The 24,211-nt window shown below is 37.1% G+C and overlaps 2 protein-coding genes across 4 annotated transcripts; both read left to right on the top strand.

Moving 5' to 3' along the window:
• Positions 1-3,667: 3,667 nt before the first annotated feature.
• LOC106915153 (inhibitor of nuclear factor kappa-B kinase subunit alpha-like) lies at positions 3,668-13,288 on the top strand. Of its 3 annotated transcripts, none has more exons than XM_088012837.1 (22): positions 3,670-3,968; positions 5,288-5,410; positions 5,503-5,597; positions 5,715-5,832; positions 5,939-6,008; positions 6,091-6,179; positions 6,284-6,373; positions 6,451-6,575; positions 7,574-7,681; positions 7,779-7,914; positions 8,015-8,215; positions 9,218-9,320; positions 9,760-9,883; positions 9,957-10,108; positions 10,199-10,260; positions 10,353-10,462; positions 10,676-10,725; positions 11,390-11,498; positions 11,595-11,742; positions 11,836-11,888; positions 12,437-12,536; positions 12,938-13,288. In XM_088012837.1, exons 2-22 carry the CDS (start codon positions 5,306-5,308, stop codon positions 12,989-12,991), a joined length of 2,202 nt encoding a protein of 733 aa, XP_087868963.1. In that variant the 5' UTR covers positions 3,670-3,968; positions 5,288-5,305; the 3' UTR covers positions 12,992-13,288. The 3 variants fall into 3 exon arrangements, with proteins under 3 accessions (XP_087868964.1, XP_087868963.1, XP_087868962.1); XM_088012836.1 differs by having other exon boundaries at positions 3,671-3,955; XM_088012838.1 differs by lacking the exon at positions 12,938-13,288 and having other exon boundaries at positions 3,668-3,955; positions 12,346-12,476.
• A 697-nt stretch (positions 13,289-13,985) lies between these two features.
• On the top strand, positions 13,986-20,923 carry erlin1 (ER lipid raft associated 1). Its single transcript, XM_014982556.2, has 12 exons — positions 13,986-14,098; positions 14,914-15,042; positions 15,585-15,666; positions 15,951-15,997; positions 16,096-16,157; positions 16,254-16,379; positions 16,502-16,575; positions 16,752-16,810; positions 16,936-17,027; positions 17,106-17,195; positions 17,261-17,340; positions 18,076-20,923. Exons 2-12 carry the CDS (start codon positions 14,930-14,932, stop codon positions 18,253-18,255), a joined length of 1,005 nt encoding a protein of 334 aa, XP_014838042.1. The 5' UTR covers positions 13,986-14,098; positions 14,914-14,929; the 3' UTR covers positions 18,256-20,923.
• Positions 20,924-24,211: the final 3,288 nt, after the last annotated feature.

Genomic DNA, 24,211 nt, shown 5'->3' with positions numbered 1-24,211 from the left:
TGTAAATGCAGCTAACAGAAATAGTTAAAAGACAAGATGATGGGAAATGGTGAAGAGCCCACGGCCTCATTTCACATCCTGTAAACAAGTAGGTGAAAGAACTGGACTAAACAGGCAGGAAGGCCAGTTCTTCAAACACATCCTCTTGTCTGATTGAGGCTCATCAATGAAGCGTCATAAAAAAGCTACGAAAAACACTTTTTGGTTACGTTGCTTCACTCTGGTCAGTGACGAGAACGAGGAGGCAGAAATCCAGCAGGTTAGCAACATGATGCAAAGCAAATAACCAGACAGATGTTACATTACGACTCTCAGATTTCCTTATATATTATGCAGCACTGCAAAGATGTATTTTTGGATTTCTACAAGTTGATCAGTGTCTTTGACGTTTCAGTTTATCAGTGAGGCGTGAATGCTGTTCCTTTTTTTTTTTTTTGTCTTGCTGGAAAAAACTTTATGAGAAACAGTTCAGCACCCACTCAAGATGAATTTTGACCACAACAACCACATTTTCCTGTTGTGAACACTGTTGGTTACTTAGGGTATGTTGAATGTGCAATAGAGAAACATGAGGACCTACAAACAGCTCTCACCTCCCTCATCTGCAGAGAAAAAAAAAACAATGTGGTGGCGCCACTAGTAGTTTGAAAAGAAATTCCACCAAATACTACAAACATGCAAACAAATATAAAGAAAGCAATATGATAAAATAAAACAACAAAATCTATTGTTCTTGCATTTAGCAAATATCAATAAGTTTGGTTTTACTAACTGATTTGACACAATAAAAGGTTAGTCTGATTTAATGCCAGATGGTGATTAAAAAAAAGGTTATTGCCTTTTGTTAATAGGGAATGTCAATTTCTTGTTCCCACATATGCAACAGCACCCGTATTTCACCGTTTTACTGTTGAATGCTGCAAATTTATTTTTTCTAAAAAAGAACTATTATGTGCTGAACATCCTTAAGCAATGCTTGAACAAAACATCTCCTAGAAGCTGGAAGTATAAGTTTCTTTTTGTTCACTTTTAAGACAGAAATAAATTAATCTGTTATATTCCCATCACCATCACACACACACACACACCCGCCATGCTCTTGTTTTAATTTCAATATATGATGTAGCACATTAAATTTTAATAATTATTTTGTAGGATTGTTTTGAGTTAAAGATATTACACATAAATAAACTGCACTGACTTATTATTTGTAACATTGGTAGCCATGAAATAATTAAACACGAGGTTAATTTGCTAAGTTTGGAAACAATTGTTCGATATCATCATATTAAAAGTTGAAATGGAGCCTAAAACCCTCACATCACTTTTCTTGAAGTAAATAGTAATTTGCATCAACATCACAGACGATTTGCATAACATTTGTATTCATCATGACAAAGAAAGCAGCTGGACTTTGTTGCACCAGCTGGTAGAACAGAACCGTAGCCGAGTCATCACATTTCGCCAATGATTGCATATTCTTGACACGTGCAATGAGCTTATTGTTTAGTTTACCATTGCAAAATTTGAAGTTCCTCTGAAAATCTGAATCATCTGTAAATTTAACACATCTATTGCACGTAAACATGAAGTCTGGCTTAGACAACGAAATGACGTTATTTCAGTCTAGTAGTGGAAATACAACTACCATTAACTTCTGCTCCTTTTTGTGTTAATTTCATAGCATTTCTTTATGGACTTTTGGAACATATCATTTATTTTAATCCAAAGATCAGACATATTCAGGTGTGTTCTTTACTGTAGTTTTTTTTTCCTTCTTGTTTTTAATGAAGTTAGTTTCATACATGTTCTTCTATTGTCGATGTTCTTTTTGCCATTTAATAATAACACGTGTATAAAGTATTTATTCATTTACCTGTGAGGACCCACCAAGCACCAAACACTCACAAACTGAACCTTTTTTTCCTTCTTGATGCTATGGCTGCTTTGAATTAGACTAAAACACATACTGTTCAATAGAATATTTACCGTACTTGCAGCCGTGAATGCATGTGGCTAAAAGTGTTTGTCTCTGATTCATCCTTAACACTTCTAAATCTTTCTCACCCACATTTACCTTTTGGGAAATTTCCAATGAAGTAAAGCTGATTGTAAGTGTGGTGTTGTCAGTAAATGAATAGCTTCTGTTTTGTCTTCAGTTTCTGGATTGGTTATTGCGCTACCCACCAAAACCACTTTTATTTCCTATTGTGGTTTGTTTTCTTAGAATTTTCCCGTCAGTGACATAGCTGGGGCTTATTTTTATGGTCTGACAAAACAGTTTTTAAATTTACCATTAGATCAGTAGCCTATATTTTTAAAATCCACCTTGTACTCTGTTAGTTGATGTTTTAGTTGCCTCTACAGTTGAAACCAGATATTTACATATATTGAAAATAAGCACCTCTTTTTCTCGCTGAAGCAAAATCAGACCAAGCTGGAACATTCATCCTCAATTGCTTGCTAAATGTTTCATGGCAATATGTCAAAAACTTTTTGGATTAGAGAATGATTTTATTATTTTGGGTAACAAAAACTTTTTAACAACATTAATCTTTTCTGCTGTAGGTAATTATTTAAATCATTTAGACCAAGATTTCTCATGACTACCACCAGAAGTGAATGAACCACCAGCAGACTATAGCTAAATCTACTGTTACATTTACTGTGGTAACATTTTAGGAAAAAAAATAAAATAAATTCAGTAGTTTTACTGCACCATAATTTTGACTTTTGATTGAGTAATATTATTATAAAGTATCAACACTTGTACTTTAAGTTAAATGTCTGGCTGCTTTACTGAATGAATAGCTAAAAATGCACCACACAAACTAACTCACCTACAGTTTATGTTAAAATGAAACTATTTTTTTACACAAGCTTCTATGTTGCAATGTCATTGTCTATTAACCCTTTCTTCAAGTCAAGTGGACATACGTTAAAGACTAAATATTGTCACTGAAAGTACTTTAATCTATTCTAACATAATTGTTAACTGTATTTGTATGATAAGCTAATAAAATAAAATTCTATGTTTTTCTAAATTTATATGTCATTTGTATTTTTTATGTCTTTATAATTCCTACATCTTTTCATAGTTTTATAGTTTTGTCTTTCTGATCACATCATTTTTATATGAAATATTAAAATAAACTTTTAATATCTAATTAGATGTTAACGGTCAGTACTCGAGCAATTGTCTTTTTACCAAATACTTTTATACTGTTACGTAATTCATTTCTCGGATGGCCACTTTTTTACTTTTAAGTGAATAAAAAGTAATTGAGTACAAATTTGGGGTTTGTAATGATCCAAAACGTGTAATATGGCGCCATCTAGTGGCGGTGCCAGACTTCTTTGTCTGTGTAATTGCTAGGGAATTTCCTAACTTTGGTAGTAACAAAAAGTTTGTTCAAAAGTAGTAACAAAAAGTTACTTTTTGTAGTAACAAAAAGTTACTACTTTTGTAGTTTATGGAACATAAACTGTTCCATAAACAGTTTATGGAACAGTTTATGGAACAGTTTATGGAGTTTATGTACTCTTTGTTTTGTCTTACTTGAATGTGAGACAAAAGAGAATAAAAAATCTCAACAATTAATACAAAAACACGCGTATCACATGTTGCACTAAATGTCACGTTTTTCAGTAGTGCGAAACACGCATGCGCAGAGCTCCGCTCCTTACTTTCACTTTATCGCTGACGTTGGAGTCGGTGAAGTCACTCTCTGTAAATTCCCACCTAAAACAACAACAACAAACTGTATACTCAAACTTCACCTTTACAGCCATGGTAATCTGGTGAAGTTATCATTTGGCCGGGGCACCGTCTTCTTACACAGACACTAAAATGAACAGAACCCGTAAACAACATGGTTAGCTAACTGAGGAGACAATGTTCTGACAGAAACAACAAGCGGTTTTTGGCAAGTGGCGACTCTAACCTCAAGGGAAGGTGAGTTTAAAAGGTTTGTAGTGCGATGGTTACCTTTAAGAGACCTATTGTTTTATACAATGATGGTGTTTTAAGGTTTTTAAACTTTAGCGATACTGATATTGAGTACTACAATAACAGCTGACCAAAATAGCTTTTTAGCCCCAGTAACACCAAGTCTGAGGTGGCATCCTTTTATGGATACTCATAAGACGTAAAATCTTTATTATTTTATTTTCATTTGAAATATAGTGTAGCATTATGTGTGTTTTTTTTTTTAGTTTTGACAAGTAATATAGGCTGTTCAGACATCCCCTTTAAGATTTAAGATCTAATCTTAAAGCCATAAATTTGTTTCACAACTCAATAAATTAAACGTCATTGAAAAGTGAATGTATTTCAATAGTTTAACAGGATAAGGGAAACTCACATTTCTTAGTTTATTTACACACAGACTGTCCGTTTAAATTACTATGGCTTACAGTTGTTTCTCAGAAAATTATAATATTTTCCAAAAATAAAACATTTTCTAAAACTGAAATGCTGGCCTTTTGAGACCTATGTCCACATATTGTACAGTAAATACACTGCGTGGCAGGTGTTCCTTTTACATAAAACACTTCATCAATGGGGCGTGGCATGAAGAAGACACACCTGCCCAGGTTATTTTAAAGGTAGCTTCAACCACATCTGGATTGTTGGGTCTGACGCTCTTCATCACTGTATCACATACATTTTCTATAGGGTTTTGATAGTGAAAATTTGCTCTCCTAGAAAGCACAGAGATATCATGATCACTAAAGCAGGTATTGGCACTGATTTAATTTTCTGCTCAAAATGGGTTTTGCTTCTCAATGCTGTCTCAGCTGCTATTATCCCTGTTGCTTCTGCACGTTTTCCCTCCACTCAACTTTCCATTCATACGCTAGGAGAGAGCCATCTATTGACGGCCAGCTTCTATAGGAATTACATCATAAAATAGCCAAAGTAAGAAGAAGTTTATAAAAACAACAGTGGTTGACTTCAACATATTGGGATTTTATAACATTAAACATAATAAAACGGAGAATACAAGTAAACACTTTGCAGACTGAGAACATAAATAACTCAGTTAGGCTTGAAAATCAAGAAATAAAAATAATTTTTAAGTTGGTCTTAAACATCGTAATGTGAAGAGACAGGTTGTTACAACGTTTAGGCACAGCTGCAACAAATCTGATCACCTGATCTTGAACATTTGGTAGTGTATAGAGTTATTGATGATTTAACATACTAAAGCACCGAGTCAGCTTCACACTATAGTCCCACACTGTCAGGACTTTAAATGCCTTATCTGGTTTTTAATGTTTACAGTTGAATTATTTGCACACCATGGAGCGTCCTACGCTGAAAAAGAGCCTGACATGCATCAATTGGACAAATAAAGAAAGACTCGGGATGGGAGGCTTTGGGCATGTCTACCTGTACCAACACAATGTAAGTTTTAAACAATCCATCTGTTGTCCTGAAGAGAATGAAGTCCAGGCTGATCCTTCTCAAATTTTACCCCTCGTCTATTCTCGGAGCAGGAGACGGGAGACAAGATTGCTGTGAAACTTTGCCGCCTGGACCTGAATGTGAAGAATAAAGAACGCTGGAGCAGAGAGATTCAAATCATGAAGAAGTGAGGGTTTTATTGTGTGATTGTGTTGGTCATGTAGTCCGTTAATAATTTACACTGCACATCTTAAACTTGCCACAAAAAAAAAAAAACATATTTGTTACCATTTTTGTTTTACAGGCTGAACCATGTGAATATTGTTCAGGCCAGAGAAGTTCCAGAAGATGTGACCTCCATCGCTCTCAATGACCTACCTCTGCTCGCCATGGAGTACTGTGTCAAAGGAGATCTACGCAAGGTACCAAAGGATTGTTTTATAAAGAGCTTAAATAATTGTTTTTGTTTTTCAGTTTTTTTTTTTTTTTTTTACTTTGGAGCTTAACAGATCAAGTGATTCTATTTAGGTGCTGAATAAACCAGAAAACTGTTGTGGACTGAAGGAGAGTGAAGTCCTGTCACTTCTCAGTGACATTGGTAAAGTTTTCACTTTGATTAAAGGCTCATTTAAATTGCATATTGATGACATATGTAAACTGACTTTATTTTGTGAAAACAGGCTCTGGTATCCAGTATCTCCATGAAAATAAGATTATTCACAGAGACCTAAAGCCAGAGAACATCGTTCTGCAAGAGACTGATGGAAAGGTCTGCAATTTTTCTATTTTCTTACAGGCATTTTGCCAGTGTAGTGTAATGTTACTCCTTTTTTCAGTGTTTAACTGTATAAAATGTGGTTTTCTGCTCTGCAGCTTGTCCATAAAATCATAGACCTGGGATATGCAAAAGATCTGGATCAAGGAAGCCTTTGCACATCCTTTGTTGGGACTCTTCAGTACCTGGTAAGTGAGTGTTGCATCAGTGACTGTTGTCTTCTCAGAAAATAGTCCGAAATCTTAAGCTTAACCTCTTGTGACAGGCTCCAGAGTTGTTTGAGAACAAGCCATACACTGTGACGGCAGATTACTGGAGCTTTGGGACGGTTATTTTTGAATGCATTTGCGGTTTTCGACCCTTTCTGCACAGCATGCAGCCAGTACAGTGGTAAGTCAATAATACATAATCGTTTTATACTTCGGATCTCAAGAGTCTTCCAGGTTAGGTAGAATTCCAGCAACTCATTAATTTTGATAAAGATGTAATGATGTCCACCGTATTATCCTGTGTAACCAGCCAAAGGTCATCGCTGTCAAAGCTGGCTGTTCGTAACAAATGATTGGAAAGTTGAGCGGAATATTCTCCAAGCTGTTTAGACTCTGCCGAGAAACACGACAAAACCTTCAGGCGGTCGCGCATACCATCTGTAACAAAGTTGAACTGCCTGCACAACCTGTTTATGGTCCAGGTGTTTCCTCATGCTGCCAGAAAGTGACACTGTCTCCAACCAAACAATGATGTTTTTATTGGAGAAGCGAACGGTTTGTGGTGTCAAATATCATGCAAATAAGAGGGCAGCAAATTTCCAAATGATGACTTTTGACGTCTTTCTTGACGTGAACGAAACAGATCTGATAATAATTCAGCAGGAACATCACAGTACTCAAGAGTTTATTGACTAAGAAACCCAAATAATATTAAATGTGCTTCTCTTACTCTGAACAGATAGATAAATCATTTCAAGAAAGAGGTGAGACATGATGCGTGAAAAGCGTAAAATATGGCCAGGCAGGACTGCAGAGGTCCATCTCAGGATTGTGGCACACCCTGCCAGAAGATAACCACATTTGGCTCCGAGGCCAGAGTTTGATTCTTCCAGTTCCTCGATCTACTTGCTGGAATATTCTGCAGTCAGTTAAAGCAAATACATGTTGAGCTTTATTTCTGATGACGACATGAGCTTGTCAAATAGGCTAGTTAAAAGTTTAGTAACGGTGAGCTAACCGACTTTTAGAGCTTGTAACAAACTGAAGCTTTCAGAAAGAGGATAATGTGATTGAAGATAAGGGAGCCGGCACTGCATACGAGTCAGAGAAAGGCTCCTTTTGAACATTTTGAGGGATTTAGAATCTTTTTTTGATTTGCATATTTTCTTTGTTTTGTAGGATAAACAAAGTCAAGAACAAAAGTCCTAAAGACATTATGGCGGTAGAGGACATGAATGGAGAAATTCGGTTCTCAGCACATCTGTCATATCCCAACAACCTGAGCAAGTAAAGACAGAGATACACTTTTTTCAGATCTACCAGTGAAGAAAAACTAGTGTCCCAAATATGTGTGTGTGTGTGTGTGTTTTGTCTCTGTTACCAGGCCGCTACTGGAGCCAATCGAGAGTCTCCTTCGGATGCTCCTACTCTGGGATCCTGCTTCCCGTGGCGGAGGTCCGGATCCAAAATCGAACAAGCCACAATGTTTCACCTTAATGGACAATATTCTCAACATGAAGGTTGAAAACATGAATTGTATTCTTGCCTGAAAGCTTTTGTCTAAACTACAGGCAAGCAAATCTCTTCTGAACTATTAACATTCTGCTTGTGTTGTTTCAGATTATGCACGTCTTGGACATGACGTCAGCCCAGCTGCACTCGATGGTTTTGGGCGTCGATGAGAGTTTTCTCTGCCTGCAGCGTCGTCTGGAGGCTCAGACTCAGGCGCACATCTCCCCTGAGAATCAGGAGCTGCTGCTGGAGACGGGAAACACCCTCGACCCACGGTGGGCGCCCATGCAGTGTCTGCCAGACGGTTTGGTATGTGACACAAATAAGTCAGACATATAGTTGCTTATGCTGCCGTGGCAAACGGTGGACACTGTTGTTAAAATAGTCCTGTTCTTTGTCTTTGATTTGAAGCAGTGAATTTATCTTTGTTTTTGTGGAACTTTGTGTTTCTGAAAAGGAACAAGGTGTGTGATTAGTTTGCGACAACAAACAAAGCAGTGGATATGAAGTGAGCATGGAATGTACCAAATAAATGTAGTGTTGTTTTATACCTGAACATATGCAGATTGTTTACTGCTAACTTTAAAAAAGTGACATCAAAACTAAACAGGGAGGATTGTTCCTAAACTCTGTTGTTTGGGAACGTTAAGGTTTCTCATTCCTTCATTATAGACACCTTTTAAGAGCAATAAGATATGTAGCTTGCTCTGCACTTAACTGAAGAAATGTCAACCTGAATGTTAGCATTCCTGGTATCAGCTAGAGTCCAAATCCAGCTGACTGCACCAAAATGCTACACAGCATATCAGGTTCAATCATGACTAGAGGAGAGTTCCCAACAGCTGCACTTCTATGGAGCATTCAAGTGCAGCTCGTACACTAGACTGTCTTAATATCAAAACAACTCCAAGGTGATTTTATTCTCAAATGTCTGCATAGTCTAATTACAAAAATCCATCTGTTAGCCCCTCCTTCTATGTCTCCCTCCCCAGTTAATTCTATTGTAGCCACTTTTTATTTGTCTATCTTGGTTGAATCAAACTAAAGCAAATACCAAACTGATTTTGTTGTTGTTGTGTGTTTAGTTTTTTTTTTTTTTTTTTTTTTGTGTACCATTACAACCCTAATGGAAATTATAGACTACAATTTGTTTTCCTTCAGATTATCTGGCCATACCTCCACGTTATCTGGGCAATGTACTTTTAAATTCTATTACTTTATCAAAAACTAAGAATAGACATGCACCCAATGTCAGTGTCTTTATTTTGTTTTTTCTTTTTTTTTTTAAGTATTATTTCTTGGCTCTTTTAGCGTGGCTGGGACACCTCCATAGTGTTCCTGTTTGATAAGAGCCTTACCAAGTACTCAGGACCCCTGACTGCCAGACCCCTGCCAGACAGTGTTAACTTTATTGGTAAGACATTTTACTCTATTCAACAGGATTTTTTTTTTACTTCTGGAAAATTTTAACAGTTACATTTTAGAAATAGTTAAAATTTCATTGTGTAAAATGTGCAAGATTTTGACTTTTTATAAGATGCTGTTCAGACATGGTATGAACACACGTTCTGACTGATTTAGATGACGGTAGTCAAGCCTCTCCAATCACGCATGTTGTTATAATCTGACCTGAATTATCAGATCCATGTTTCCTGCTTTGCTTGCAAATAAACACACAGTCACTCCATACAGTGGCGCAGTAGCAACGGAATTGCATTTGCATTTCAGTTTCTCCACAACAGCAAAAACATCAGACTGCTGCCAGCTGCTCCACACATGTTTATTGTTCACTGAGATATATAATTTGGTTAAATGTCTTTATTTATTTTTTATGCCTCCTGTTTTATGCTCAGTCAGGGAAACAAAGACACAGCTGCCCCTGTCTCCTCTTAGAAAGGTGTGGGGGGAAGCCCTCAGCTACATATGTGGTCTTAAGGAGGACTACCTGCGGCTGTACCAGGGGCAGAGAGCTGCAATGTAAGTGCCTTGAAACGCCCTAAACTCACAAACTCATTTGAACTTGCTTACTGTATTATCCATATGTCTGCAGGCTAAGTCTGCTGCGTTACAACTCCACCTTGACGCAGTACAAGCACCGCCTCTTCTCCTACTCGCAGCAGCTCCACGCTAAGCTAGCCATCTTTAAGACCAGCATCCAGCAGGATCTCGAGCAATACACCAAGCAGAGCAACAGCGGCATCTGTCAGTAGTGATTCATTTCTTCCTGTGATGCATGCAGTTGTTTTTCTGAAAACTCAAGTGAACTTCCTGCTTCTGTGTGTTTATGTGAAGCCTCAGAGAAGATGCAGCGGGCATGGCAAGAAAATGACAAGAAGGCTGATGGGTTTACACAGGTGTGAAATCTGTAAACATCGTGGTGGCATAACACAATGCAGTGCTCTTGAAGAAAATAAAAATCAGTGCTAAGGAATATTTTGTGCTGTAGGTTGCAAACGTGTCGGGTCTTGATGAAGAGATATTGGCGCTACATTCTGAAATTGTGGAGCTGCAGCGGAGTCCGTTTGCCAGGAGACAAGGAGATGTGATGGAGAAGTTGTCAGTAGCTATTTTTTTGTTATTTTTTGCAAGTGTCCATATATTTATGACATTGTTTCTTTCTTCTCTGTCAACTGACTTTAATTGTTTAATCCAGTGATTATGCTGAATAAAAGCTTTAAAGAGCTATAAAAATGTATAAATGTTATAAAAAAAATAACACAAAAATGATAATGGTGGTGCTCACTTGTTTACTGTTTGTCTCTTTTCCAGTGAAGAAAAGGCTGTTGAACTCTACAAGCAACTGAAAACTAAATGCAAAAGTTGGTACAAAAATTACAGATTCAAAACGTCAAATTTCTGCTACCTGGAATTGAAAATAATAGAATAGAATTTAATAGAAAAATGCTTTACCATGATATATTTATCAGACAGAATTCTACATCGTAGTTATTTCAGTTTATTTTCAACATTTTGTTTAATGGATTATTAAAAACCAAATTTATGTTGAGACCAATGAAAAGTGAATTTTTAATACAAAAATGTGAACTTGCTTAAAGTGTGTCCAAGTATATGAAATATCTATTCTATACTTGATATAAGCTCTTTTTAATCAGCTTCTGGGTTAAAGAAGGCAGTTGGACTGTGATACACTGAGGTGTTATCCGAACTTTTTCTGCCACAGTTTTTCCTTCCACTCAACTTTCTATTAATGTGTAAACTTTCTTGTGGATGGTGTCCATTACTTGCTGATGGATAGCTGTTTTCCCTATGATTGTGTTAGGAATAACCTGGCATTGACATAAGAGTTTTTAATCATTTTCCCATTGGTTTTATGTAATTTTGGTTTTTAATTATCTTTAAGCGATCACCATCAAATTTAACGGCTGTGGAACACTTTAAAAATCAAACTGTGTATAATTCCTTTTTATAATGTATCTGACTTTTTGAACTGAATTACTGAAATAACTAACATGTTTCCTGCAGGTAACGACCCTCCACATGGCTACAGTGATAGCTCAGACATGGTGCGGACGATACTACAAACCGTTCAGAATCAGGACAGAGTTTTAAAAGACCTCTACACTCATCTAAGGTAATTTATTCGCATGTTTTATTCAGGCACACTAACAAACTGGTAAATCTCAGTGCAGCTGAATGGCCGTTTTGTTGCGTTTCTATCTTTTTGTAGTGCGATCCTGATGTGTAAGCAGCGCATCGTGGATTTATTCCCTAAACTAGAAAAGGCCGTTGTGAATATCAAAGCTGCGGAAACTGAAGTGATGCAAATGCAAACAAAGAGACAGAAAGAGTTCTGGTTCCTTCTCAAGATTGCTTGTGTAAGTATGTCAAAAGAGCTCAAAAAATACTGCTAAAAATGAAATCTAGTCATGTAGCTTTGTACCTTACAAAGTGTGTGGTTTTGTCTGCAGGCTCAGAGCAACTCTCAGCTGTCGTCACTTAAACAAAAACAGCCAAGTGACGGGTAAGATCTATTAAATGCTCATGTCATTGTGTTGCAATTAATGTTATTTCTTGTCTTATTTTTTTTATTTTTTTTTACATTTGTGTGAATGTACATGCTTCCATTTGTCTTTCACTTTGCTATTGGTGCAACTGAATTTCCACAATGAGGGACAATAAAGAATATTTCTATTTCTATACTGTGCAAAGACAAATAGCCAAAAGTCCCTTCCTCTGTTCATTCAACCTTGTGAAATTTTACAGGAAGAGAATAAGTGCTGCTCGAGTAGCTAAAGTCTTTGCACAGTTTTCCCTTTTGAATAAATGTATTTAATTGTTTCATTTTTAAAATGTATTAGTAATAATGTGATACTATAGTAAATTATTTGTTTAATAAGTGTGGAGTGTGTTGGATCCTGTGAAAAAACTAAATCTTTAATGTCCTGTTTTTTTTGCTTTCCTTCTTTCACAAATATTAGTATAACCACACAGCAGGTAATCTGGTCTCTTAAATTTAGGATTGTTGAAAAAAGAGAACTTCCTGCAGATTTAGCCTCTTGTCTTTTTCAGTGAAACGGTTCAACAGCTTCTGGATGAAAATCAGCGCTACCTGAATCATCTTACAGCCCTGATGCAAGATGTCACCCAAGAATTGAAGCCAACTGTTATGGTCAGTACAAAGCACCTAATCATTATGCTAACTGATGCGTAGAAGTACTGCAGGTAGGGAGGTGAGTCGATTAAGTAAGTTAGGCACACGACTCCTAATTTTTACCTGTTAGTTAATCTTTAATTGAAAAAAAATGATGTCTGAGCCTAGAGTTTTTTTTTAATGGCTGTAGGGATTGAACAGATTTCTTTTACTCCCCTTTTTAAACACTTTTACTTCGCAATGCAAGAAGACACCTTTCTCATTTAACAGTACAAATGATCAACCTTTTAAATGTATATTTCGGTAAAACTGTAAATCTTAAATTTGAAGTTATTTTTTAAAAGTAATGTTAGCAGTGTTAGCGTAAGTGAAAGGTTGTTGGTAAGTGCTGTTTTAACAGTTTTTTTCTTTCTCCACAGGATCAGGACTGGAGCTGGGTTGAGTTCGGAGCAAACAAAGTTGATTCTCAGTAGCTCTAAAGAGCTTTCAAAGATTGTATGCTTTGATAAGTACTTTTCCTGGGGTTAAACTATCCGACATCTTTCTGTTTTGAGTTGTGTTATTACTATGAATCCTATAAGACAATAATATATGAAACATCATGACAAAGTAAGCTATGCATGTTTTAGGTTCATATATTACAGAATGTTAGTGAATGTTTTCAGCTGGAACGTATTTATTTTTTTCGAAATTGATTCGAGTTACACTGTTTTCGATAAAACTGTGCACGGTGAAATGTGAAGAGTGTTATAAATGTTGAAGACATGCAATGATTCACCTCTGTTTTCTGTATTCCTTACCTCTTCTAACTATAAATGCAAACCATATAAAGGCTGCTGGTAATATTTTCAGAAAGTTATTCATATACTAAAAGGAGACGAGAGAACAGAGCTAAAAAAAAAAATTCAAAATGCTAGGTTAAAAGAATGAGTATAATATAAGAGACATAACCATCTCATGAGAAATCATGTGAAATACTTTTCTGAACTGTAAAGGGTTGAGATTGCAGAATGAGCGTGAGATTTATTTGTTAATAGCCCAAATGGTGGCAGTTCTTAGTCTTGATGCAGTTAATGAAAAGGCAGGGGGCGGGAGGGAGATTTTTACTTTTTGACTTGCTGATTAGCACTCCTCAAAGCCAAGCAAAAGAAAATTGGCTGGTTCTGATATCTATATATTTTCAATGTATCATCAATGGTTACTCTTATCTCCACTGAAAAACCAAAAGGAAAACAACATTTCCGAGGGTGAAAAAATAACATTCTTTCAGGAACTAAAAGGTTGACTGTCAACATGCCTGCACGCAATCTCAAAAATATTCTTATCTTAGAAAAATAAACTTCAACCTGCATACTTAAGCTTTCACTTTAAATGAAAGTGTTGTACAGAAGAAAGAACAGTTCAGGAGCCGGAAGACCCGGTTCTTTAAGGTGATCTGCGCCCAAAGATCCGGATCTCAGAAAGCATTCGGAATTCCCAGCCCAGCCCAGGATCGCTGACAGCTGCGGGAGGAGGAGGCGGTGTGAGGGGGATGGGTCGCTGAAAGATAAAACCAGAGGTGGAGACGGTTCGATATTGTGGTAAATTTATATCAATAGTCAATCGTTTACTTTGTCGCTTACATGGTTATGTTTATGTTTCAGCAATGTAGAAGGTGAGGTAGTTTGTTAGCTTTCTGCTAAAGTTAGCGTTAAGCTCAATATGCTGACAGTTGCTGACTTCCGAACAAGATAATGAGAGCTAGCTAGCTAAGTCTGCCTACCAGGCTGGCCTGATCAAACTAATGCTCGGTCAGCGTCTCTTATCTGCTGCGTTGACTACTCTGATGCATAGGTGTAGTAGAAATGTGCTCTCCTGTTATTTCAAATTATATTTAACAGTTTCAGTATTATACTCATCCTGCAAGCTAATCATTTCTTGTTAGCATTAGCCTAGCCTTACCTAAACTCACCTGATTTGACGATAGGATACATTATACTTGCTGGGTGAACAGTTGTGCTGTGGGGATCTCCAAATTGCAAATGAAGGATATTGTAGGCCCATTTTTACGTCTTTTTAAATTAAACTGTGGGCTTCATCTACGTACACCGTCTATATATTATCTTTCTCTTTATCATCAAGGTCTCATGGCTCAAATATTTCCTCTGCAGCTTTTGGTTGCCTTGTGTATTGAACAGAGTGGACAGGACAATATGTTACTTAGAGGTCACAAGCTGCATCGAAACCTTTCAAAATCAGACTTTCAGCATTACTTCCAGCAATAGTTGGCCAAGAAATGGGAAGTGGCTGGGAGCTTGTCTGCAAACAAGTTTCTGTGTGTCTGAACGCATCTGTTATTTATGGTTTGATTGACACACAAACAGTTAGCTGTTTATGCTTCTTTCTTTTCCTGAAGGTGACAGCAAGTGAGGATGACGATGCCGCATGTAGGGGCAGTATTTGCAACAATGGCAGGGATGATGGCCATCCTTTTGCACTCCTCTATTCACAAGATAGAGGAAGGACACCTTGCTGTTTACTACAGGTATTGTATGTAAAAATATGGCTTTATTTGACACTTTAAGATGTTAAAGTAGATGATGTCAAGAATTTGCATTTCTCTTTCTAGAAGATCAGTCAGAATAAATAAGTTGTCATATTTAAGAGGAACGGTTCATACACAGCTGTTGATCAGGATTTAACTGTTATTTCAGAACTGATTAATTAGTGTTAACATTTTCTGCTAGCGATTGGTGCCATTCACCAGTATCTGCGTCTTTACTGTAATTAAGAGATTTCCTGATGATTGCAAGCGGGTATAGTCGAGGGTTTAAAGGAGTTGGACATCTGACCATGCAAATAAAAACCATAGTATCTTTCTGGTACTAAGAAAAAGCGTTAACTTTTAGTCTTCAGTCTGTGACGACATCCACATAGTGTAGCCTGCTGGTTTAGATCAAACTGCCTCCAAAACTTAAGTCAAAACTCCACTTACACACACTTTGTGTGCTTGTGTGTGAATGTCTTTCTTAATTGTCCATGTATGTGGTCAATTCTGACCAAAGCATTTGTTTGTGTTTGTTTCAGAGGTGGCGCGTTGCTGACCTCTCCCAATGGCCCAGGATATCACATTATGCTGCCTTTCATCACCACATACAGATCAGTGCAGGTAATTTCTGCTTCTTTTTTTTTTTTTTTTAATAGAGGGGTTGAAAAGGTCTCAAGTCCTTCAGAGATGATTAAGATTTACATCGTCATCACAGAGCCACAATATAAAAAAATTATGTTTCTGACAAATAATAATTCCAAGGACATTAATGAACTTGTGCATTTTATGTATTTGACAACATTACATTGTTGTTTTAATATGTTTCAACACTAGTGTTACTTTACAACAATTTGGGCGTTTAATAAGATATTATAAAAATGTGTATTATTGGGTCTCTGTTTCAGACTACGCTTCAGACCGATGAGATCAAGAATGTGCCTTGTGGAACAAGGTACGCTCACACTTACCGATACAGTGTCTTTTTGGAAACAGACCCCACATCCAGAAAATTATATTATTATTATTTTTTTCTGTTCTTTCTCTACACAGTGGAGGTGTGATGATTTATTTTGACAGGATAGAAGTGGTTAATATGTTGGTCCCTTCAGCAGGTAAAACATGTTAAAATTTCTTTTAACATGCACATTCACCTGACTATCCTTAGTCTGCATAGTTTTTGCTTTAACGGTCTGAATCTGTGTTTTCAGTGGTGGATATTGTTAGGAACTACACGGCTGATTATGACAAAACTCTAATTTTCAACAAGATTCACCATGAACTGAACCAGTTCTGCAGCGTGCACACTCTGCAGGAGGTCTACATCGAGTTGTTTGGTAAGAAATTGGCTTTGCTTTAATGTAGTTTTTAGTTAGTTTTTTTTTTTTTTTGTTCTTCCTGACCCCTTCAAGTGGTGTTGATTGCATGTTGACACAATTTGCCTTTTTGTGTCTCACAGATATTATAGATGAGAATCTGAAGACTGCATTACAGAAAGATCTCAATGCGATGGCACCTGGACTAACAATTCAGGTATTTAAAACAAAACAAACGCTTCACTTGAACTGTGATTTCTTCATTTCTCTACTTCATGACACAAAGTTGGTAAATGATTAATCATTGAACTTTGACTAAACTGTAGAAATAATCAATTTTATCTCAGAGCATATTGTTTTTCTTTCCTCTTTTCGTTCACTTGTTGGTTAAAGGCAGTCCGTGTTACCAAGCCAAAGATCCCAGAAGCTATCAGGAGGAACTTTGAACTCATGTGAGTTTTTAACCCTTTAGTACACATTTTTTTGCGAATACCGTTATTTATTTTTATCCCACCCTCTCAGATGAAAGATGGCAAAACACTTTCCAAAACTTTTTTGTGTGTGTGTTTGTGTACAGGGAGGCTGAAAAGACTCGCCTGTTAATAACGGCGCAGACTCAGAAAGTGGTAGAAAAAGAAGCAGAGACCGAAAGGAAGAAAGCCATCATTGGTAAATCTGTTGTTTTACTGAATCTGCTAATCTCTTGTGTGCCCAGTTAACTCTTTTCTTCCCTGTTTTACCCGACAGAGGCTCAAAAGGTTGCTCAAGTAGCAGAGATCCAGTACAAGCAGAAAGTCATGGAGAAAGAGACGGAGAAGAAGATTTCTGAAATAGAAGGTTAGCGTCGCGTCTTGAGACTCTGTGACGTCCCCGATGGTTTTAAAACCGTTTCTCTGTTTTAGACGCTGCGTTCCTGGCGAGGGAGAAGGCGAAGGCTGATGCTGAATACTACACTGCTGCCAAATCTGCAGAATCAAACAGGGTAAGAAGATGAATAAATCACTTCTACAGTGGTACAGTCCCACTGGAGTACAACATCATTGAATAGCTCATTTTTGTTGCTAATAAAACTAAAAAAAAAAAAAAAAAAGGAAAACTGTGGATAATGAAGATTCAATGAAATATTTCTAATGGTTATATCTTGTTTTGTTGAGTATGTGTTGGAACTAATGAAATCCCAGAATTCAGTTTCTCATAATTAAACATAAGACTAATAAAAACGGATTTCTTTTTCTTCACTGACTGTGAAAACTTCACATCAGGCCTCGTGTGAAGGCCCGATGAATTAAAAATTAAAAAGTTTAATTTTTAATTCAGTGAATTAATGAAATACTTATTTGACTTGTCAATAAGCACAAAGCTGCTGTGCGGACAGGATTCAGTTTAGTCCATTTGACTGACAGAATATTTAAAGACTGCATATTATGTTTGATAAATGAGGCCAGATGGCAATTTTATAGAAAAAAACCTTCACATCCTCCTCCTACCTTTGACTTTTTTTAGCCTCTAGAAATGTAACATTTTTGATTACCCATAAAAATATCCTCCTCATCTGAGTCAGATCCTGAACCTGTTATTAACTCCTCCCACCCTTCTCAAGTCGTTCCAACACCTGCATTGGGTTTATTTTCAGCCATGCCGTGCTGAGAAACACGCTAATATTTTCATGAGATGATGAGCATTAATAATAAGCTGTTTTTCTTCTAAATCTTTGCAGCTGAAATTGACACCCGAATACCTGGAGCTCATGAAGTACCAGGCCATCGCGGGCAACAGTAAGATCTACTTTGGCCAGGACATTCCTAACATGTTTGTGGAGGGGATGAACGGCGCCGCTAAACCCGTGCCCTCGCCTACTTTACCCAAAGCTGAACCGGAACTGCCTAGAGCGAAGTAAAAACGTCACAGTGAGTCCACAGCTGAGCCTCTGCACAGGGCAGGACGACCTGATGCAACAAAGCGGTCTTGTCACTGAACATGCGTTGCTTTGCCGCTAGTTTGGTGAACAGCACACTTCAGTCTTAAATCTACATGGCAGAGAGAGAGAGAGAGAAAGTGAGACGTAAGAGTTTGGGACACACAGTGTGAGTCTTACAAGGAAAGAGAACAATGCCGTCTTTATGTCTGGGAAGGTGACAAAAAGTACTTACACCTGCTCTATTTTTTTCTCTTTTTTTATAAATCAGTGCAGCGTTCAGCTTTGCTTTTGGAGCCGTTTTGATTACTTATCTGCAGCATCTGTGATTTGTGATCGCCGTTTAGCTACATTGAAACAACACTAAGTAAGTTGGATGGAGATGGTTTCCAAGTAATTCAAGTCATCTGTGCCATTTGTTTTCTTTTATCAAGTTAGTGGTTGACTGTCCTCTCTTAATCCACGCCTGAGAACCAATTGATTAACACCTCATGTCCCATGCTGCTCGTGGTGAAGTTTTGGCACTTAACCTGGTTGAATACAGATGTTTCAACATTAAAGATACAATAAAAATAATCCCATCTGTTATGGGTCCTACCTTAATCTTCCTTTGACTCGGAGATCTCGAAGCTTTGTGGAGGAGAGCAGTGGATAAATCAGATTGTTGGCTGTTTGCTTTAATTTTATGGATGATTTTTTTTTTTTTTTGTAATCTGTTGGTTTTGCTGACTTTCTGTGACACTTACTGTGAAGGAAAAGGGACATAACTCATATTTTTTGTCTTATAAAACTAAATTAAGATGCTTAACGGGGAGTAAATCGGTAGAGGTGTGGGAATTTGTTTTGTCAGGATGTTGGCATGCTTGTTTGGTTTTGATTAACAGGGCTATGCATGTTTTGTTTTTTTTGTTGTTTTTTTAATTCAGATAAATAGAACCCATGATTGTCTCTTTTACACAGCTTGTTCAGATATAATTCTCAGGACGTTTTATTTTATTCTAATCATTGTTTGATTTATTATTGAGCAATGCTTTGCTTTACATCAGAAAAAAAAAAAAGTAAAACAAAAAATAGTTTTCAAGCCTAAACTGAACGACTGATGAAGGTTTGATTGCACCCAACACCTTTTTGTATGCAGTCAACTCACAGTAGCTGTCTATATTGTGAGGATAAGATTTTGTTGAGGTTGAAGTAATTGTGTAAAACTTCCAATTTTGTCATTGTTTACTTTTTCTACTCTTAAAATTTGACTGGAAACTTCTGATAATTTGCTAATGACTGTAATGTTGATGGGTTTTCAGGGTCTAATGGCAACACACATTCGTGTAACAAGCTGTTAAACATACAGTTGTGCTCAAAATATCAGCAGTGGGTTTAAAACGGAACGTTTTTAACCTCAACTTTGCTTTCCGTCTGTCCGGAATTATTATTTTTGTTCTCAGTTATTATTGAGAACAAAAATAATCAAACTTGCTACAACTCTACAGAAAGTGAGGCTAAGGGAATACTAGGACCTTCAAACTCACACATTTAATGCATAAACTGAAGAAAATACTTGAGGTTTCAGCTCTTTGACTCGCTGGAATAATATTTGGTTATCGCTGTTCCTCAGAAGTGCTTCACATCTGTAGCATGGAGTTTACTTCTGGTTCCCGTGATCACGTATTCCGGCCTCCTCAGCGTAGGCCGGTGTTTGGTGGTTGACTGTTTTGTCTCTTTGTCCACATCTTTCTGGTTTTGGGTTCAATTATAAAGCATTTAAGATCATTTTTAGCAAAGCAGCCACCATTTAACACACTACGTTTCCACCTCCCCCCCCCAAAGTCAACTTTTTAATCAAAGCACCATGAGAATATTTCTGTTGCACTCCGGTTTCATTGACCAATACATCATAGCTGCAAATTGAAAGCTCGCTGCTTCTGCCCTTAAACAAGGGTCGCTCTCTTAATTAATGACTCGGTAACATGAACGCTCATGGCTGTCGTCTCTGTTGGTTTTCTGTTACTCCACTACACCTGCCAGCAAATTATTGGCTTCCACCCAGAACAGTGATCAGTCTGGTTAGTGATGTTGCACTGCTATTATTTTCAACACAACTGTGTTTGTTCAGTTTTATTGTAATTTAATTTTAATATAATCCCAGGAACAAGCAGCTTCATTTTAACATAAAGGCTGATATTGCAAGTTGGTGCTAGAATTTAATGTTTTTTTTTTTTTATGCTTTTCTTTCTGTTTAGGCTTCTTTAACTTTAATCATCTTTTGCTATACAGAATTCAAGCCTTAATTATTAAGGGGAAGGGGTCACTCCCAGAGATACATTCACATCTAGTTTGTCCTATAAACTTAAAAAAAGGCACCACCTAGTGGACTGAAAACGCAGCTTGCGGTGGACACTACTAATGCTCGTTTACCTGACCTCTACGCTCTGCATTGCTTTGGTGACGGGCTCAAATGTTGATGCAAAAGGAATCAACATTTATGAAATAAATTTTTTTTTGTTAATATTTTGTACAATCTGTGAAACTGAAACATTGTCTTCTTGTTTTAAAAGGTTTTTATGCAAACATGTTTTCCAGTTTTGACAATGTTCTTATGTAAAAAAAAAAAAAAAAAATAAAAAAAAAAATAAAACCTATTTTGGTACCTCTCCGGCCTGGTTTGATGTGTGAGTGTGTGTGGGTTGGTTGATGGGTGGGTGGTCAGTGTGTAGTACTCCTCAATGCCAGCAGATGGTGAGTTTACAGCGTGCTGAACAAAGGCAGCCAGCCTCATACATTGTGCTTTAAAAAAAGGAAAGATTTAGCAAGTAGAGGAAGTTGGTGAGAAATAGTCCAGCTATGGGGTTACTGCGTATGGAAAATATGCAATTTTTTGAAAGGATGCAGAAGTTGAATATGTTTGAGAAATGGAGAGCGCTGACACTTCATACCGTCTTTAAAATCAGAAGCCCTCAACTATGATTTTTTTTTTTTTTTTTGTCCAATTTCCCCCAGTGCTGCATGTTGTCTGACTGGACTTTATGGTGAAATAAGTGACAAAGCCTGTAACATTAGCTAACTTCAATTTGCGTCATTGGCCAGTAAATCCTGTTTAAAGCACTGAAAAGTCTTTATTTTGAGATTTTCAGTAGTTTTTTTCAAGCTTTTTAAATGTTTGCTGATTATTGGCTCCTTTTTGATCCCGTTTCATTTTCCTACATCAGCTTCTTTGGAATCTAGTTATTGGATTTAAATTGTTTGTGTCAAAGCTTTCATGGAGGCACAGTGCATTCCTATTACTTTACATCTGTAAAATGCCAAAGATGAGAGTTTGAGGATCATAAATTAGCATCTTTCATCGCAGTTCTTTAAAAAAACTGTCAAATAGCGGCTTGGTGAGCACTGTGTCTCCACTAATTTGTGGAGGACAAAATGCAAAGAACATGAGTATTAACTGTGTCCGACAGTCACGTTTTAAGGAGCTGCAAATAAAAACTGACTCATCCTATAAGGTGTGGCCTACGTGTTTTTTTTTTTTTTTTTTTTTTTTAAGCATCTGTACATTTGAGATGCATCAGGGGAGGAAAAACAGCTTAGCCATAAATAATTTTCACAAAGACCAGCTGGCAGAAATCTCTGACTCATCTACAATAAAACATGAAGATAAAAGATCCTTAAGTGTTATTGATTGTTGCGGCATCATCAAGAAAAAACTATGACCTTATGCAGTTTATGCACATATAAACCGCAAAAGGTTTATGTGTGCATAAACAGTTTACACACCTCTGTCAAAATGGGGTGTTTATGTAATGTAACAAATTACACCAGAATAACCATTTTAGGACTTTTCTGTACTCTGAATGTAACATGCACCCTGCACAATTCAACTGAAACTGATCCAGAGAAAAATGTAAAAAGGCTGCAATGATCAGGTTGCATATGCATCCTTAAATGCTGCATTGAATCATCCTTTGATTTAACTTCACATACACACACGCACACACACACACACACACACACACACACACACACACACACACACACACACACACACAGTCATTTTTTTCACTGTGGGGACTTTACATTGACTTCCACTTACCCACAGACTTATAACCCCTAGCCAAAAACCATTTCCCCTCATGGGGACCAAGAAAATGTTTGAATGTTTTAAACTTTTAAGTCATATAAAAGCTTAAAAGATGTTATGTTATCAAAAACTTGCATCTTAGTGTACAGTGTTTTATATCCACTGAAATTTAAGTGTCACACAGTACAGTTTACTGTGACTCATCACGTATAGATCTGTTTCATAAAACAGACAACATAAGTATTTTGAACAGCTTGATGAGTGATGGCTTCCTCTCGGGCCCTCTGGAGGTCTCCGGCATCCTTTAACAATCAAATCATGAGTCCTTGCTTCCTCAGGGATTGTGGTTAACTCTTGTTTGACCCCTATTTATTTTTCCTCCTGAGAGAAATCCAATCTGTAAGTGGAGTAAATATGAATAAACTTCCATTTTGGTTCATTGCTCCACTGAAGGTCTATTTGTTTGTCCGACAGGCTGTGCTAATTCATTTGGGTGGTCTACTCATTTGATATCCGTGTTTTTCTCTCAGGGCTCTGACGGGTCATTTCAGCTTCCTGTCTGACCTGTCACTTTTCTTTCCTTCCTTTTATCCCGGATCTACCCAAGTCATATCCTATAAGATACGACAAACCTTGGCACTTTCCAGCATGCCCATCCCCAGTTACATGAGGGTGCGGCCCCTCATCTTAGACCGAATCCGGCCCTGAGAAAGCAGTGTGATACCAGTGTGAATCATCCGCAGTGAACTGCACTTTCAATGGTTGCTCTGTTCTGCTGATTTTTCTCACATTCTTTTCCTGTGTGTGTGTGCTGTTGCTTTTTCCCAGGATCCCTCACCGACAGAGCTCCTTTCTGTGTCTGTGATAATTATCAAAACATTACTCAAGACTGCTCTATAATTTACTTTTGTGTGTGTGGCTGATTCTTATCTAAGCCCCCCTGCTTACTCTCCAACGCTGTGAAAATACGTATGCCTTCTTTTGGGAAAATGATGACAATTCATACAAACCATGTCTTGTAACCTGGAAAACCGGATTAAAGCTACTCAACCAGTCAAACTAACTGTAGCTACAGTTTGTCAGATTTAGAACATGACCTGGTGAGTTTATTTTGTTTTAAAATGTTATTTAATCAAGATCAAATCCAAAAAAAAAAAAAACAAAACCCGAAAACAAACAAACCTCTAAGTAAATGTGTCTCTGGTGACATCACATGAGGCATTAGACAACAGATCAGAGATATTCTGTGACTATCCATTTGTACATTTGTATTTTTCAAGTTTTTGTAATTTAATTTTAATTTTGGGCATGTTTTAAATCAAATTCTCCGTTCAGAGGTGTTTACTTACTTTCTGTACAGTTGCAGCAACACCTTAGAGTAACGTGTGAAAATACTTAATGGATTCTTTTAGATCATTTGGCAGACATAAAAGCTGTTTGTGCAACAAACAAAGTAAAAGCTGGTATTTGGTTCATATTTGTAGGTACTGCAACTTCAAAACTGCTTAAATTCTTATTATATCTGCATATAATAGCACACTATTACCCCTCCCCCACTCATTTCTGCTCACTGCATGTCAGCTGGCTGTGACAAAACCACAACACTTTTCTCCGCTTTTGAAAATACAGCATTTCTAGTCATGAAACAATCATATTGTGGAAACTAAAGGAGCGCAACTGATCACTTTTATGAAAATCACTTTTATGAAAATAACCATTTAAAATTGAAATTAGCAAGCCATATGAGTGGCTGTATAAGCAGCCACCTACAAGATTGTGATTCTCAAAGCTAGCAAAACTATTCACCCAGATATTATCAGCTTGTGATACTGGTGTTCCTTCGTAAAGAGTACTGACGTAAACAGGTGTAAT

The sequence above is a fragment of the Poecilia mexicana genome, unplaced genomic scaffold, assembly GCF_051168715.1.
Source record: "Poecilia mexicana isolate PSO_F unplaced genomic scaffold, ASM5116871v1 scaffold_15, whole genome shotgun sequence".
NCBI lineage: Eukaryota > Metazoa > Chordata > Actinopteri > Cyprinodontiformes > Poeciliidae > Poecilia > Poecilia mexicana.
Note: the sequence above shows the minus strand (reverse complement) of the source record. Positions and strands in the feature narration are given on the sequence as shown.

Coding starts and splice junctions, on each gene's coding strand:
- LOC106915153 (XM_088012837.1), top strand. CDS start 5,306: ATGGAGCGTCCTACGCTGAAAAAGAGCCTGACATGCATCAATTGGACA. Junction 8,216..9,217: donor AGTGTCTGCCAGACGGTTTG/GTATGTGACACA, acceptor TGGCTCTTTTAG/CGTGGCTGGGACACCTCCAT. Junction 10,109..10,198: donor GCAGAGCAACAGCGGCATCT/GTCAGTAGTGAT, acceptor GTTTATGTGAAG/CCTCAGAGAAGATGCAGCGG.
- erlin1 (XM_014982556.2), top strand. CDS start 14,930: ATGACGATGCCGCATGTAGGGGCAGTATTTGCAACAATGGCAGGGATG. Junction 15,043..15,584: donor CACCTTGCTGTTTACTACAG/GTATTGTATGTA, acceptor TGTTTGTTTCAG/AGGTGGCGCGTTGCTGACCT. Junction 16,576..16,751: donor CACCTGGACTAACAATTCAG/GTATTTAAAACA, acceptor TGTTGGTTAAAG/GCAGTCCGTGTTACCAAGCC.